The 16,024-nt window shown below is 38.3% G+C and overlaps 2 protein-coding genes across 2 annotated transcripts; one reads left to right on the top strand and one right to left on the bottom strand.

The window, feature by feature from the left end:
- The first annotated feature begins 1,531 nt into the window (after positions 1-1,531).
- Positions 1,532-6,593, top strand: LOC112275008 (uncharacterized). Its single transcript, XM_024504921.3, has 9 exons — positions 1,532-2,004; positions 2,627-2,705; positions 2,992-3,978; positions 4,149-4,428; positions 4,628-4,948; positions 5,139-5,239; positions 5,398-5,487; positions 5,847-5,974; positions 6,096-6,593. The coding sequence occupies exons 1-9, from the start codon at positions 1,532-1,534 to the stop codon at positions 6,238-6,240; spliced, it is 2,604 nt and encodes an 867-aa protein (XP_024360689.1). The 3' UTR covers positions 6,241-6,593.
- A 5,100-nt stretch (positions 6,594-11,693) lies between these two features.
- Positions 11,694-14,937, bottom strand: LOC112275313 (putative fucosyltransferase 8). Its single transcript, XM_024505569.3, has 2 exons — positions 14,527-14,937; positions 11,694-14,306 (listed from the first exon to the last, which is right to left on the bottom strand). The coding sequence occupies exon 2, from the start codon at positions 13,976-13,978 to the stop codon at positions 12,239-12,241; it is 1,740 nt and encodes a 579-aa protein (XP_024361337.1). The 5' UTR covers positions 13,979-14,306; positions 14,527-14,937; the 3' UTR covers positions 11,694-12,238.
- Positions 14,938-16,024: the final 1,087 nt, after the last annotated feature.

Raw genomic sequence — 16,024 nt, 5'->3', positions numbered from 1 at the left:
TACATCAACAACCAATTAATACTCCTTACTACATTTTAAAATAATAATAGTAATAATAATAACCAAAAATAATAATAATAATAATAAATATACGTTAAATAGCCATTGAATTGTTGTTATTGCTTCAACCAATGGAATTTTTTGATGTTACAAACAAACATCCAAAGTTAATTTTTTTTTCTGAGTGGTGATGATTGTCACTTCTACAAAGGCCTTTTTATTGCAACTTGATTTGCTTTCATTGCAATTGTCACTTTGGCAACGAATTGGAAAAAAAAAAAAAAAAAAAAAAAAAAAAAAACATATAATATACATCAATAGTCAATCAATGCCCCATATTATTCTAGCCAGTGGGATTTTTTGATGCTACATACACACATAGTTGTTTAAATTTTTTAAAATAATATTAAATAGGCCTAAGCTTTTACTAAATTGATCCATCTATCCAAACCATTATATAAAAAAAAATGGTTTTTAGATTCATTTTTCCATTATTAGATCTATAATCAACCACAATCATCATGATTACTATATTTTTCATCAAAGATGGGTCTATTTAGTAAAAACATGGATCTATTTAATATTCATTTTATTTATATAAATATATATATATATATATATATGAATATTTTTATATATAATATGTATGTTAAAAAATAAAGCTTTATATATATATATATATATATATGAATATTTTTATATATAATATGTATGTTAAAAAATAAAGCTTTATATATATATATAATATTTAATAAGAAATCCAAAAATTAATATATTTCACAATTATTAGAAAGAGAGAAACAAGGCTATGAAATATAAAACAATAATATAATGATGATATTACTATGTGTGTATATAGGAGTATGTAGGTCAAGATATGTCTATGGAATAAAAAAGAAGATGTTGTATTAGAAGTTTCTAAAATCAAATGATTACATTTAAATAAAATTATTAAAATAATAAATATATATAATATCATTAAAATATCTTTTATTATTAAAAAAATCGTATATTTGAATCACACTCATTTTAGTTCATTGTAAAAGAAATGCATATGAAATATTTATTTTACATATATTTAAATAAAATACATGACACAAAAAATTAAATATCTAAAAAAATTTCAAATTTATTTTAACTTATAAAGTTTAAACAAAAATCTCATGTTTACAAATGTTAAATAAATATATTTTTTAAATAAATAAATATTATTCCCACTTTAAATAAGTATAATAGTTAGAATTTGGACTATTATCATTAATTTATTAAAACTTACAAATATATTCATAGTGTATGTATGAACTTCTTTAACAAGTAACCTTTTTTTAATCAATGTCTTATGAGTAATTTAGCTGCAATTTTTATTATCATGGTTGTCGGACGCCAAACCACCCAAACCACAAGGAAAAAACCGACCACACAGAAGTGAGAAAAGCACGCAAAAAAGTAGAGGGATAAAGGGGATGCATCAACTAAAAAGCAAAAGCAGGGAACAATACGGCAAGCGAAAGAGCGGTCGCGAGGCGCGGATATGCTGGGCCTGCGGGAGGGAGGGAGGCAGGCGCAACGGCGCAAGGAGGGAGAGGCATTATGGGGCAGGGCTTGTAAGAGGGAGGAAGAAGGAGGAGGACGAGGAGGACGAGGAGGACGAGGAAGAAGAGGGTCCCGTGCCCTTCGTCTTTCTGGCGAAGAGGGAGGAGTAGCAGCAGAAGCAGCAGCTTTACAGGGAGATCCGAGGCCAGGGCTTCTTCCCTTGCCCTTGCCCCCCCCCCCCTCCCCGGTTTCCTTTGCCATCTGCTGCAATGACGCGCTAGCCAAGGCAAGTGGGAATGGGCCCTCCTGCTGCAGCTCTTCCATCCCTGTGGCCGCCCCTCCTCCTCCTGCTGCTGCGCGCACCCTTCTCTGCTCCTCCTGCATCAGCGCCATCGCCATCGCCGTGACCGTGCCCACAATTATCATCACCATCATCCTTTTCATCGCCTCGTCCGCAGGCATTTGCTCAAGGTTACCCTTCTCTGTCTCTCTGTGTGCCTCCTCCTCTCCATCTCTCTTTCTCTCTTCGAGGCTCACGCCTCACGCTCCGCCAACTACTGCTTTCTACCGGACCTTCTTTCTTTCTCTCTTTCTCTTCTTCTGTCCATTCCTCGAGATTAGGGTGTGTAGTTTCTCCGCGGGTTGTTATTGTTGTTGTTTTTTTTGTTTTTCTTTGTTTTTCTTTCTGTGTCGTCGTCGTTGAGCGTGAACTGAGTTGCGGTTGGTTTGTTTCTCCTGTGAGTTTTGTGGGTTTAAGGTCTGGTGCTTTAGGGTACGTGGTCGGAGCGAGAGGTGGTCGCTGTTTGGTGATGGCGGGTTAGAGACGCGGGTTTTGTGACTTTTGTTTTTGTTTTGTTTTGTTTTTTTGTTTTTTGGTTTTTCCTCGCTGGTAAAGCAATTACGAGGGTGGAAGTTTGAGCTCGAGGAAGAGGTGTTGTAGAATTATGGACAAGCAGGAGAGAGAGGAGCATGGGAAGGGTGTTCGGAGGCCACGCTCGGATGCAGCCCGTAGGCCTCGGCCGCAATCTGGCCCTGCGTCTGCGTCGGCGGTTAATGCACTCCATGGTTCTCACTCTTCGTATGACGCTTACAGGGAGCCCTTGCGAAGTGAGCATCCTAGCTCTGCGCATGATCGGAGTGCAGAGCGGAGACCCGGAGATAGATACGTTGATGTAAGAAAGCTGCTTCTCTTTCCTTATTCAGAATTTTTGATGCACAATTTTTTTTTAAAAAAATCCTTCTTGAAATAGATGGTGATTTGAGCATATAGTCGAATTGCAACCATCTAATGCAAGGTTTATTTCATTTGTATTGTTATAATAATTTTTAATGGGTATCTTTGATTTGTATTACATTGTGTAGTTTCTGCCCTGGTCATCACGGATGGGCTACTGACCGCGCATGCATGCGTTGTAGTTTGTGGCTATTGGAAATTTCACTGCTGATGTTCTATGTCAGGTGACGGACGTGGGAGGGAGTCGTGCCGACATGGGGCCCGAGAGAAAGGAGTATAGAAAAGACGACAAATATTACAGCAGACATTCTAGTAAGGATACACATTCCATTCCAACACCATCTGGCAGGCATTTTGGAAGAGGTGACAAGTTTTCTGGAGATAAATATGAAGGTGAAGGTAGAGGTGGTGGCAGGGACGATTACAGAGGAGGAAAAGAAGTCGGAAGATCAAGGGATTATGATTCGAGGTCATTAAGAGAGGAGCGGGGTAGTAGATATGATGGAAATGGATTTAAAGATTCTGGAAGAGAAAGTGGTTACCGCGGTGGTGACAGGAGGGAAGAAGGAAGGTTGGGCAGGGGGGATGATAGAGCAGCAACAGAGGAACGTGGCAAATATTCTTCGAGGAGAGACGAATACCGAGATACTAAAATCTTTTCAAGGAAGGAAAAATTTAGTGACAGGAGGTTTCACGGGAAAGACGATGCAAAGCAAGAGAAAGGAGACTGGAGGGAAAGCAATGGGACAAGAAGGCCTGAACACGAAAGAGTGAAGAGACTTGAAAAGAGTATGAAAGACATTGTGAATGTGGAAAGACCTGCGAGAGATGATATAGATGAATATTTGGGTGACGGGCGTGGCAATGATAGGAATAAATCTGCAAGGTTTCGCGAGCGTGATGGTTTCGACAGTGGCAAAGAGAAGCTATCTCGTGATGCAAGTCATACCCCACGCGTGAACCTTGGAGAGAAGCACGGAGCGAAGGAGGCAAATTTAAAGTGTACAGAAAAGGATACCGCTGAGCACAAAGTTGGAGGATTTACGAAGCTGAAGCTTAAAGTAGGTGGAATTACTCACACTATCGTTTCGGACTCTGCAAAGAAAGCAGATGGTACTGCTGCCTCTTCTGCAGCAAATTTTGTACATAAGTCACGAGAGTCTGAACCAGCAGGTGCAAATAGGCGTAGAAGACAACGTTTAATATTACAGGTATGTTAATTTTGTTTGATTTGAGTATCTGAGAGTAACATATATAATTTGCCCAATAACTTGCAATTGCCGATCAATTTTGTGGACGCTTCAACACTTGAATCACAGAATAGCTTGATGACCTAAATTATTTCTTGATATATTCTTACCACTATACTTATGTTTTGCAGGACCAGTCAGATGATGACGAAGAATTTTATCTGCCACCTCCAAAAGCACCCAGGAAAACTGAGAATCACAACCCGGGCTTCGTGGGACAGACTGAGCAGACAACACCGAATGGTGACAAAGTAAATTCTGCTAGCAAATCTGAACATCCAAAAACGATTGCCCTTGGGTCAGGATCTTCTCTTCAAGGTGTTCGGAAAAGCTCTCGTGTTCCGAAACGGCGAGTTATGGATGGAGATGAAGAGGACGTAGATATGCAAAGGCCATCCGCGTCTTCTAAAGGTTGATAACCTTTCTTTAAAGTTAAAAGTAATCTGAACATTAGTTCGTTTAATGCTTATATTGTGGAGCGTAATTTCAGGTGTATAGTTATGGATACATTACCTTAGCCCTCGAAACATGGACGATTATTGTAGACGTTTACTCGCTGTTTCTATTCTGCAAGAGTGGAGGTACTAATGTCGGACGCTTGTGTCTGAAGGTGGACGATTCGTTGAGGATGAAGTTGAAAAGGAATCAGGAGATGCAGAGGAGGAATCCTCAGAAGACGTTGGTAAACCTGTGGATGAGGATAGTGGTGGTGGTTTAGTTGGTGATGATGATGATGAAGATGAGGAGGATGAGACGGAACCAGTAAAGCCTGAAAAATTGCAACAGAGTCGGCCAACAAAGGAGGTCGTTGGGTCTGGGATGGCGCTCACCGCTCGACAGCGTGCAATGCAGACTTCTAAAGACGCAGACAGAGAGTCTGCTCCTTCGTTGATTGAGTACCCAGAGGGTTTGACCAACCCTCTTTCTCGAAGTACGTCGCAGATACTTCTATATCACATAGCCACAATATTTGTATTTATTAATGTCTGCGGTGAAGATTTGTTCAGATTTTGTCGAGTTCAATCATGTCATAAAATTAAGTCATAGAATTTGTTTGTTGAAGACGTATATTAGGTGCTATTATTAGAGATTTATACTGAATTGATATTACCCATGTTCAGAAGGAAAGATCAATTTGTCAGAAGCTGAGAGGCAAGTCAAGAGGGTGGAAGCTGCTCATCGTCGGAAACAGCAGGTTGAGAAAACCGCTCGAGATATTCAGGTATATCTTATGCGCTTGCTGTTGCTATTACTCGTCGTAGAAGTGCATCAGTTACTGAAGTGTTATCACGGGTGCAGCTTGACATCTTTCTACTGCCTATGTTGAAATTATGTTTTTTAGAGTTCTTGTGCTGACTAGTGGTCTTGTCTGGTTTGTAGGCAACAGCAATTCAGCGGATTTTAGGACAAGACTCTACTAGGAAAAGGCGTGAAAATCGACTCGAGAAACAGAGACAAGATATTCAGCAGGTTCGTCTAATCTTGTGTCATACATCCATCATGACATTGTGCAGTTATTGAGCCTACAGATGTAGCTGTTTGACTCGTCTTTGTCCGGGCATGTTGCTTTGCATCAAGAGAAAACCAACCTTAGTTTTATTTTTATTTATTTTTAAGGTTTTATCTTTTTTTTGTTTTTGTTTTTGTTTTTGACTCCCCCTCGAGTTTTGGTGGCGAAAATTTCAAGTCATAGGCACAGAAACATCAAGTGTGCCTTCCAACTGGAAAGCGGTAAATTCTTCGTTAACGTGGAAATAGATTTGTAGATGAAAAAAATGAAGCAGCTTGTTTATCGCATTTGTGTGACACTTCTTTTTTTTATTCTGCAGGAGAAGAAGGCAGCTGAACTTGCTCCCTCAAGCAACAGTATCCGCTGGCATCTTGGTCCTACTAGTTCTATCGTTTCATTCTCAGAAGACGTGGGACTTCCAAGCTTCTTTAGTTCAGGCCCTTGCAGGTTGGCTGCCCCATGTTCCTGCTTTGTAGGGCCATTTGTATGTCATCTGTTGCCTCTATTTTTAAATTTATTTTTCTAATATTTTAAAGTTAGGATACTAAAATTTGGACCTTTCTTGTAGATATCCACCACCTCGAGAGAAGTGTGCCGGTCCGACATGTTCCAACTCCTACAAGTATAGAGATAGCAAATCCAACGTTCCTCTCTGCAGCCTTCAATGTTACAAAGCAGTCCAAATCGCTCTTCCTATCACCTCGACACATTGAGGCATCCAAACATAGGATAAAGCTCCTATCTAGGAAATTTTCTCAATGTCAACTGGATCCTAGACATTCTGGCTGCAGTCTGAGATCATTCCCAACCAATGAGTTACACGTTCGCATCCACCCTTGTTATATTTGTATACTTGGAACATTTCTTCCAAATTGGATTGGGTGTGGTGCTTAAATGCCTTACGTACTACGATGCACTTAACTCTTTTTTATTGTTAGCAGTTAAGAGTAGGGGCATGGGATAACATTTTCAGCGGGGCAACATTTTCAGTTTTTAACATTGATAGGTGTAATTTTAATTTATTTTATTTTTTATCAATAATACCATTTACAGCATTAAGATTTTAGATTAATGACATAAAATAATGTCTTGGCACTTGTATCTCTCACAAGCTCTAACGTCTCTTTCAGACTTCCACTATCTTACATTACAGCTTCTCTTTTGGGAATTGTTCAAAGTTGTGACTTCTAGAATAGTTGTTTTATATCAGTAATTATAAGACACTGCTATTAATTGCTGAATGGCAAGTCATGAATCTTAGAAGTGTCACAAAGAGTTTTCAGATGAGAGACCACTAATCCCACTTATTTGAAGGAAGTAACTTGAACGTAGCAGTTAGCCTTGTAAACAATATTCACAATAAAGTAGTAATAATATTTATTGTCAATACTGAATGCATCTTTTTGTTATGCACTTAAATGCTACGTAACAACACAACAACTAATAGCCATTTTCTTTTCCTGCATTTGAATATTTTCAGATTCTTATTTCAACAAATTGTTTGAAAATCAATTGTTTTGATGGATAAAAATATCATAAATTTTTGTGGTAATTTAAAGATAGAAATAACTGAATTAGTAATATTCCAAACAATATATATTTTTTTATTGTATGTATACGAAACAACCATACAAATTTGCAAAAAGAGCACAAATAATATATATATAAACTGAAAATAAATATTTATTATAAAATTTTATGATGAAATTATATGATTTTGTAAGGATACATATCTAATAACTAATAAAGAAAGTAATAATAATATGGGTAAATTTTTCTTTAAAAACAAATTTACCAAAATAATACATAATCAATACATATAATTTTATTCAATAGAATGTTTATATTGAGAAAAGAGTTATTTTTTAAGATAACTCTTATCTCAATGGTATAATAAGCTATTAAATAAATCTTATAAAATATGAGACATTTATTTATTTATTTATTTTAGTTAATTGGCATAGTATGAATTTTTGAAGTTCAATTATACTAAAACAAACACATAGTTTACTATATTTTGACTTCAAGAAAAATATGTAAACTTGATAATATTTAGAAAATTCTACAAAGCCTTAGAATAATGTCTGTAGTGCTAAAAATTGTCCAATCTATAATAATTTTTATTTTTTTCGATCCATATGAAGACCATCATATAACAAAGTATATTCTAAAAATTTGAGTTGAATTATATAAGATTAACAATTTTTCCATCTTTGCATACATCTTTGCATACAATTCAAAGTTTTTGTAACAGAAGAAACAAATATATGCTTTATTGTTTATTGAATAAATAAGTATTTTTAACCAAAATAAATAAATAAATAAACCATCTTAATACTAAAAAACATAACATTTATTAAACACTAAAAAATAGCTAGAGCCTTCATAAGTTTCTTAGGTGTAACTCTATATTTAAAATTATTATTAACAATTTGGAATGTGGTCTTCAAAATAGGTCATAGAAGGTAGAAGGTTAATAAAACCAATTCGAAAGAAGTATATAAATCATTTTTTCTTTTCTTTTCTTTTCTTCTTTCTATATGATTGATATTTAAATTGCGCAAATATAAATTTCACTTAAGATCCTACCACTACTAAAGAAGTATTAGGCTCTAATAATTTAAAAAACTAAGAAATTTTTGTGAATGACAAGTAAATTTACTTCTTAGAAAATAGAATGTTAGAATTAAGTTTTACTTTAAATAGTCTCATAGACATAAATTGCAAGTGTGTACTTAAAACCAAGGGGAACAAACCGTTTGTATTATAAGGCAAGATTGGTGGCAAGATGATTTTGGCAAGTACTGGGAGTGGCTTTTAATAAGAGGTTTGTACAAATGGTCAAGTTTACCAATATTGGTTGCATTCTATTCATTGAGACAATATTAGATAAAGAAATCTACAATATGTATACATCATTTTTTAGTAAAAACATAGATGATATTATTCACATGAAGTAGTCTAAGAAATTTGTGGGACAAAGATCTTTTTTGCAAACTCAAAAAGTCATTGTATGGGTTAATAAAGATATTAAGGGCACGGTGTCGTATTATGTACTATCTAGCTTGAGAACGCACTGGGCGTCTGGCTGTGGAAGATAAAACAAGATTTTGCAAGTATCCAAGTAGTCTAGTGGATTTCAACCATCTAAATATAAACTATTTTGGATTTCAATGTAAAGGCTTAATCCCAATACAAAGTGCTTAGAAACACTATTTTTAATAACTTCGAGATATTATAAGTACAATTTTTTCTGTTATTTGTTAGTTTTATTTTTATTTTATTTATTTTATTTATTATTATTATTATTATTATTATTATTTTTTAAACCCTAACCCTAGACATCAAGCTTCGGCAAGTTGTAATTCTCAATCTGACCGTCTGATTATTGTGAAACTTCTACCACTAGTGTCTTTATAAGTCTTCTAAATGCTCAAAAAATTCAATCCAATCCAACTTACAGATTGTAAAAAAAACGCCGTAAATCCACACTGATGTCCTTTGACCACCACCTAGAAGTTGATGATGAACTCTAACTTGCAATTTTTCCTTCTTTAATCATTAATTCTCATTCAAACTTTGTATGCAGCTCCGCCTTTAAGTTCTCGACTTACCGCATCAAAATTCACCTAATTCCATTTGGTAGATCTCCAGATATTACAAAAACCCTAAACAACCCCAATATGCCAACTTCTGATACCTCTTTACACTAACGATCAAATATCTTCTATCAGTACCGTTAGACTAATACAAATTTTTGCATGTACTTGGCATACTCAACCATCTAGACACTTCTAAAATTTCAACCATAGATGTCTCTTTAATTTCACAAAACAGTCAAAAGTACTAGCCATTACTTTATTACAAAAATCCAATTCATCAATACAAACATTGACTTTCAGCAACGACTACAAGTCCTCCCAAACCCTATGAACCCAATTCACCAATACAAACATCGACTTTGAGCAATGACTGCCAAATCCTCCCAAATCCTATGAAATCCAATTCTACACCTTTCGAAGGAGCTTGAAGCTAGCTCTCCTACTTCAAAAACCCGATCTTCCGAATGCCCCTTCCTTTTCCTCTCTCTTCCTTTAACTCCGTGAGGCCCCCTATTCTTCCGCCCTAGACTTCGAATTGGAACAGTAGACTACGCTTCCATAAAATTCCCAACTCTAAAAGGATCTTTCTACGAAAAGGACGTTTCCTCGAAACGACATAGTGAACGGAACAACTTGAATGGAACAAAAGCCTCCGTAATCGGAACCTCATTGGGCTGCCTAACTGAGTCAGGTCTCATACTGGGTAAGAGGCCCATAACAAGATCTGGATTGGATGTCTCCATAATTGGGTCAAATTGGCCCTTCGCATTAGACTCATCCAATTGTTGAATCGGTCCTTTTTCCTTTTGCTGACTCCTGGTAAGAACGGCTTGGATACATTCTACCCGATTTATCGAAGTATCTTGAGGACCTCGATTTATCCCCTCAATTTTTCCTTAGCTTTGGATCTGTTGATCCCGATTATTGAAATTGAACGGAGCATTACATTGCTGATAAGTATGCTCCGACTGCTTGCTACTCCCACAGACTAGCACACTAATCATCATTAGCTCTGGGATTGGGACATTCACTAGCATAATGACCAATCTGTCTGCAACGAAAACAACGAAGTGGTCTTCTTGTACTCCCATCAGGCATATTGGGTGTCTCCATCGGTATATACCTACTAGGCTTGTTCCATGTAGGGTTAGAAAATGATCTTGGTCATCCCGTTGGTATGGAGGGTACTTGGTTCGATGATGTCGATGGAGCATATGATGTTGTCACGTTCAGTGGTACAACTTGCAACGGGGTGGCATTAACTGGCCTCTGAATATTGGCACTAGAATTGGCTACTGTTTCTAACATCCAAGATGACTAAATATTAATAAATCTTTTTCATTTATATTTTCACCATATAGTCATGTTACAACACGACAACGGTACCAAAAGATTATATGTAATAATTAAGGTGCAGTTGCTTTTGCCAAGAACCTAGTGTATTATGCCAAAACCAACTACATTAACATACAATATAACTTTGTGTATAAGAAGAAGAAGAAAAATTGTGTTGGACTATTATGATACAAATTGAATAGTTGTAGATGTGCTTATAAATACATTAGTAAGAGTGAGACATTTAAATTTATAATACATGATGGAATTGAGTCATATAAACTATTTTAAAAGTTGGATTATTAAATGATAATAATTAGATATGGTAATGGAAGTTATTGTTTATGTCAACAAGAAGTGGTAATTAGTTTCTAAAACAATTATGTTAGATTGGATCAATTAATTGGCCAAGGCATCAATTTTGTAGTTTATATATTAGATATATAAGTAACATAGAGAAAGAATGTATTTCTTATTATTGCAATCTTACATAATGAAATTTCAATCTATCTACTTCTATTATTTATATATTTTAATGATTTCTTTATATTATTAAAAAATCATAGATAAACTCTTTTTTATCATCTATTTGTCTAATAAATATTACAAGACTACCTATTGAGTTGATTCCAAGTCTTTACAAAAGAAAATATCCTACAAATATTTGATATTTTAATAGAGACTATTGCCTTAAGTTGCTACCATCTTTGGATAGTACATAACTTTTTACTCATGCATTCAATTTAAAATCTTTAAAATTTCATTAGAAGAAAAATTATTGTATATAGATATGTAATTAACATAGAAACTTTATTGTCATATATTTTATTATACTTTAAAATTTTAAAAAAAGTGGTCTTATTTACAAACTTATATGTGGTTTCTATGAAATCTAAATTATAATTAGCAAAATTGATGAATAGCAAGTTGATGTCAATTCCGTTATTATCTTTAAAAAACATCATCAAACCATTATAGATGATGATTTGTAAGGCTGTATAATTACCCAATACAACCAAATTAATACAACCAAATTATAAGATAAACCCTGGACATGAATGAAATTCCACACCTCAACTTGAACAATCTAACAAACTTTTTACTTAAAAATAAAAGTCGTACTTCTCAATGAATGAAGATTGGTACAACTAGTGATCATTTTATGCATTGCGTAGTCTATGTAAAGACGATGACACACAACTATGATTTGGTGGGAACACTAACAAGAATGACCAAACATTTTTCTGTTATTTGAAAAAATATCGTTGCACACACTATGACTCATTGGTGTATTTTGCACCATATGCAAGCTGCTCTTGCAAAAGCAAGTGTGGGTATGGTGGCTCATCGTCACAAAAAGGCCGAGCTGCTAGATTAGAGTTGCGCAAAATGAATGAAACCCAGAGCAAATTGTTGCTATGTTTGTTGCCCTTGCAAAGTCGCAACGATTATGACCCAACTTGTTTCCTGTCGTTGTTTAAAAGGCTTTGTCGTTGTTATTGGAGCTTTTGCACTGTTTGACTTGGTTTGCGGTGTGTGTTCCCATCCATCACTCATGCCTAGCTGCTGCAGTAAAGATGCCAGACCTGGTCTATCACCTCGGAGAGCTTGAGAACCGTCCCTTTGAGCTTCAGACCTCGCTTCATTGTGTCGTGATGGTCTTAAGAATAAGTAGGCGTTGAATGAACTGCGAATCCGTGTCAATTCAATGTACAAAGAGTGTGTAGTACAACACGGGAAATCATGCCTGCAGCTTACATGGGTATGCTCTCTCTCAATCTGTTGCGAGCTGTATTCCAATATTGGATTTGGTCTCGCGCTGAAACGGCTTCTCCGCCTCGTTGCAATCCATCAGGTGTGGCACCACGTCCGTCATGAACCGCTCATTGACATCCGCATCATGTGGGCAGGTGAACAACCTTGTGCTCGGAAGCTGGTAACAAACTTCGGCAGATTCCGCCAGCAGGCACGGCGTTGGCGTCTCGGGTCGCAGGTCGATGAACCACGGCACCAGGCCCCCGTATCCTTGCGCGACGTTGCCGAACGTCGACAGTGGAGTCAGAACCAAGTGGTCTGTGAGGCTCAGACAGAAGATCTCCGTCAAGGCTTGCCTGTCGACCTCGTCCCCAAAGTTCTGCGTGCCTGCGTGGGTCAGCTGGACCAACCCCACGGCATCGCCAGAGTTAAGTGCAGTTCGAACGTAGTCTTGCGATAATCTCTCGAACAAACTTTGGTAAAGGGAAGTAATGAAGATGGTAGTGACATTGAGGGGTTTCAGAGCCGACACAGAAGGTTTGTCAAAATCCCGTGGAGATGAAAACACTTGGGATTGAAGTTTAGGGTTAGTGGTTGGAAGGAGGCCCTCGGATTTTAGACATTCCACGACGTTCTCCTCCATGGTCGTGTGGAGTTGATCGAATCCTGATTTCCCCATGAAGTATCGTTCTTGTATGCCGACTAGGAGATTCGAATGACGGAAGTGTGCGTCGTGCACTTGCTTGACGCGCCCCCACACAGCATCACTCGGTAGCATCACCGTCCGCAACAAGTGAGTTAATATCTTCCTGTTGGGGAAGATATCCTCGAGGAGAGGGCGGAAGCTCGGGACTGCGAAAATCTTCGGTACGAAGTAGAAGTTGTTTCGAAAATGGATCCAGTCGACTTGGGTGTACTGCGCTTGTTCGGTGTCGCAGAAAAATCGTGACTCCGGTTGCGGGTCCAAAGTATGAACCGTGGAGACGGCGTAGGTGGGTTTTATCAAGGCTTCGCTCGAATCTCTAGTATCCACCTTGTCATAGAAAGTTGCCAAGGGATCCCACAGATCCCGTCTCCTCACACAATCCGTCCAGTTGTTCTCGGGATCCACCATCCAAGAGGAACCCTCAAATGGCTCGCAAAACACTCCCGGTGCAGTAGTGGTTAGCGGGACGAGTAGAACTCTTTGGGTCAGGACGGCGTATACGAGCGCCGATACGATTGTCAGCACCTTGTTGCCGAGGCCGCTGCCCATTGACACACCGGCCACCACAAATTTACACCCGTCAATGTGCTTCCTCTTGAGGAAAAAGTCGGTCACGTTGCCCATTCGCTGGACGCACGTCCTGTGAAGCTTCGAATACTCTTTCAGAACAGAGTTCCATTTCGGATTGGTTTTGATGTCGTGCGTGCTCTTCCTCGTTGAGTAGAGAGCGTATATTTCGTGTCGGCTGTTGCAAGAATGCTCCTTGTTCCACAAAAGTCGTTTTTTGGAAGAGAAAATCTCGGTCTTGTTCATTCCATTCTCAGCCTTTCTGGTGACGTCGGCTAGTTTCGCGATGAGTTCATCAGAGTTGCGAGGGACGTCGTTGATGAGCGGCTGTGGCTTGATGACATACCCGGGCTGGACCTTCTGCTGGACGTTTCGCTGGAAGACGGAAAAAACGCAGAATGATAGAGCAATGATGGTGATGGTGGTCTGCAACATCAAACTCCGATGTAGAGTTCTAAATTTCGAGTTCGCCATAATTACATGCATTCCCCCGCAGTCATCCTCTGAATTTCCTGCTGGGTGTCTCTACGTCTAGGGTTGCCACAAGGCGGAACCTTTCCTCAGACTCAAACTGCTCATCTCCTCATTTTTGCTCTTGCTTATGCAGCTGGCCTGAGAACGTCGAGAATTCTCCCACCGTACCAGCAACCACGGCGATGCGGAAATAGGATATCATGCGCGTACTCCCGGCAATCGAGATTAGACCACCCGGATTTAAGAAGAGATAGCCCCAGGGGTTATGAATGGTGGCTTGAGTACGCTAGAAAGGAAACTTAAGGTTTTGGTTCCCGATTCAGTGCTCAACGTTGGAACCCTTTTACACAAAGGATTGAAGAGAAGTTAGAGCAGAGGTTTCTCACTGCTGTTTCTATTAGAAAATCGAATAATTAATAAGGGTTGTCGTGGATGTGCGATTTTTTCGAGACAGACAAGGTACAGCAGCAAACAGCGAATGCATATCACACCTAAACTATAGAGCTAGTAATGCCAGTGGTTGTCTCCGTTGCATAACTATAAAGACACCAGCCAAGTACCAGATTTGCGAACCAGTATCACTTGCGAATTCGTCCAAGTCCATCCAGGTTGCAAAGCGCGGCACCACGCTATATCGCGCTGTGATTTCTTCAAACGCGTTTGTAGCTCCGTGAAGTCCGTCAAGCGACCCAACAGATCTCGGGCCTTGCCTCACCACGTTGAAATTCCGAAATCCTTCCGCTCTTGCTTACAACAGTCAAACTAGATGTGTCACACTCCTACCTCTCTCACATGTGCGGCGCAGGGATCTCCACGAAACCCTGGAGTGACTAATTATCCTGCTTTGCCTTGTATCAACCATGCGTATGCAAACGAGATGCTTTCGAGACTTGGAGTTGGACAATAAAGCTCCAAGTTCAGTCGCGCTCGGAAGACTGATTGATGTGATCTCAAAATCTACTTTACCCCGAAGCATCTCAATTTTCCGACTGGGACTGCCCTTACCGCCGCCCTTACCGCCGCCCAGCCCCTCTTAACGATGACGCAGTCCAAAACGAAATCCCCAATGTGCAGGGTGAAAAATATGAAATTTTGAATTTAAGCTTAATATAAAGCTTCCCATGCCGCATTGTCAACTTTAGATAGTCACAGACCCGTAACAGCTGTTGGATTTGAGCTCTCATTTCATGTGATTAACTGTTTATTTGTGTATAATCAAGGAGCATCTTTTGTTTTTATATTATTTTGTGCTTCCCTGAAGAGTATACTAAAAAAACAATATAGCAAACCGACGGTGTTTTCAACTCGTTTCTACAAGGACTTTCCAAGCTTCTTACGTAATACTGATTGTGAGTTGGCAGTATCATCTCCTATTTGTGGATGCGAATAAGCAAAAAATCTATTAAATGACGTTAACATAATAAAAAAATATATTATCTTTTTATAATTTAGTTAAAGATTCAAACAGAAAATATATAATCTAATCACGTGTTGAGCAGCAGCATGCACTAGGAACTACAACAACTTCCATCTATTTCGTCAAATATTCGCCGGATTTCAATGTTGGTTCGGCAACGTCAATGGTGGTGCCCATTCCGATTTCTGTTAAGGAAACACGGTGGAACTCTTTGATATGATAGACAATACTAGTAAACAACTTATGGATCTCACCATGTGATCCATACCCAACAATGAGCGGGAGATATTTCGGGTTGCGTCCGCACTTACCATTATTACTGTCCTTTTCATTTATGGGTTTTCAATTCTCTTTCTGTGAATCCTCTCCGTTCCAAAAATGATTCTATTTTTACATGTATATGGTATAACTATCAATTTTTGGATTCTATTCATGATGCTAATCAATTCTAAAAGAGGATAAACTCCCAAAATAAACACAAACCGCAAAACATGAAACCTGGGTGGAACTCGTGCCGAATAAAGGATTAATCACAGATTAGAAATTGATTCCAAGAGGAGTGTGCTGGCTGTCGCTCTGGAGGTCTATACTGGGCGTGAGGCCACATCTGACGACAGCATTTCCATTCCATTTACTCTGTC

This window comes from Physcomitrium patens, chromosome 22, assembly GCF_059467195.1.
Source record: "Physcomitrium patens ecotype Gransden chromosome 22, ASM5946719v1, whole genome shotgun sequence".
Classification (NCBI taxonomy): Eukaryota; Viridiplantae; Streptophyta; class Bryopsida; order Funariales; family Funariaceae; genus Physcomitrium; species Physcomitrium patens.
Note: the sequence above shows the minus strand (reverse complement) of the source record. Positions and strands in the feature narration are given on the sequence as shown.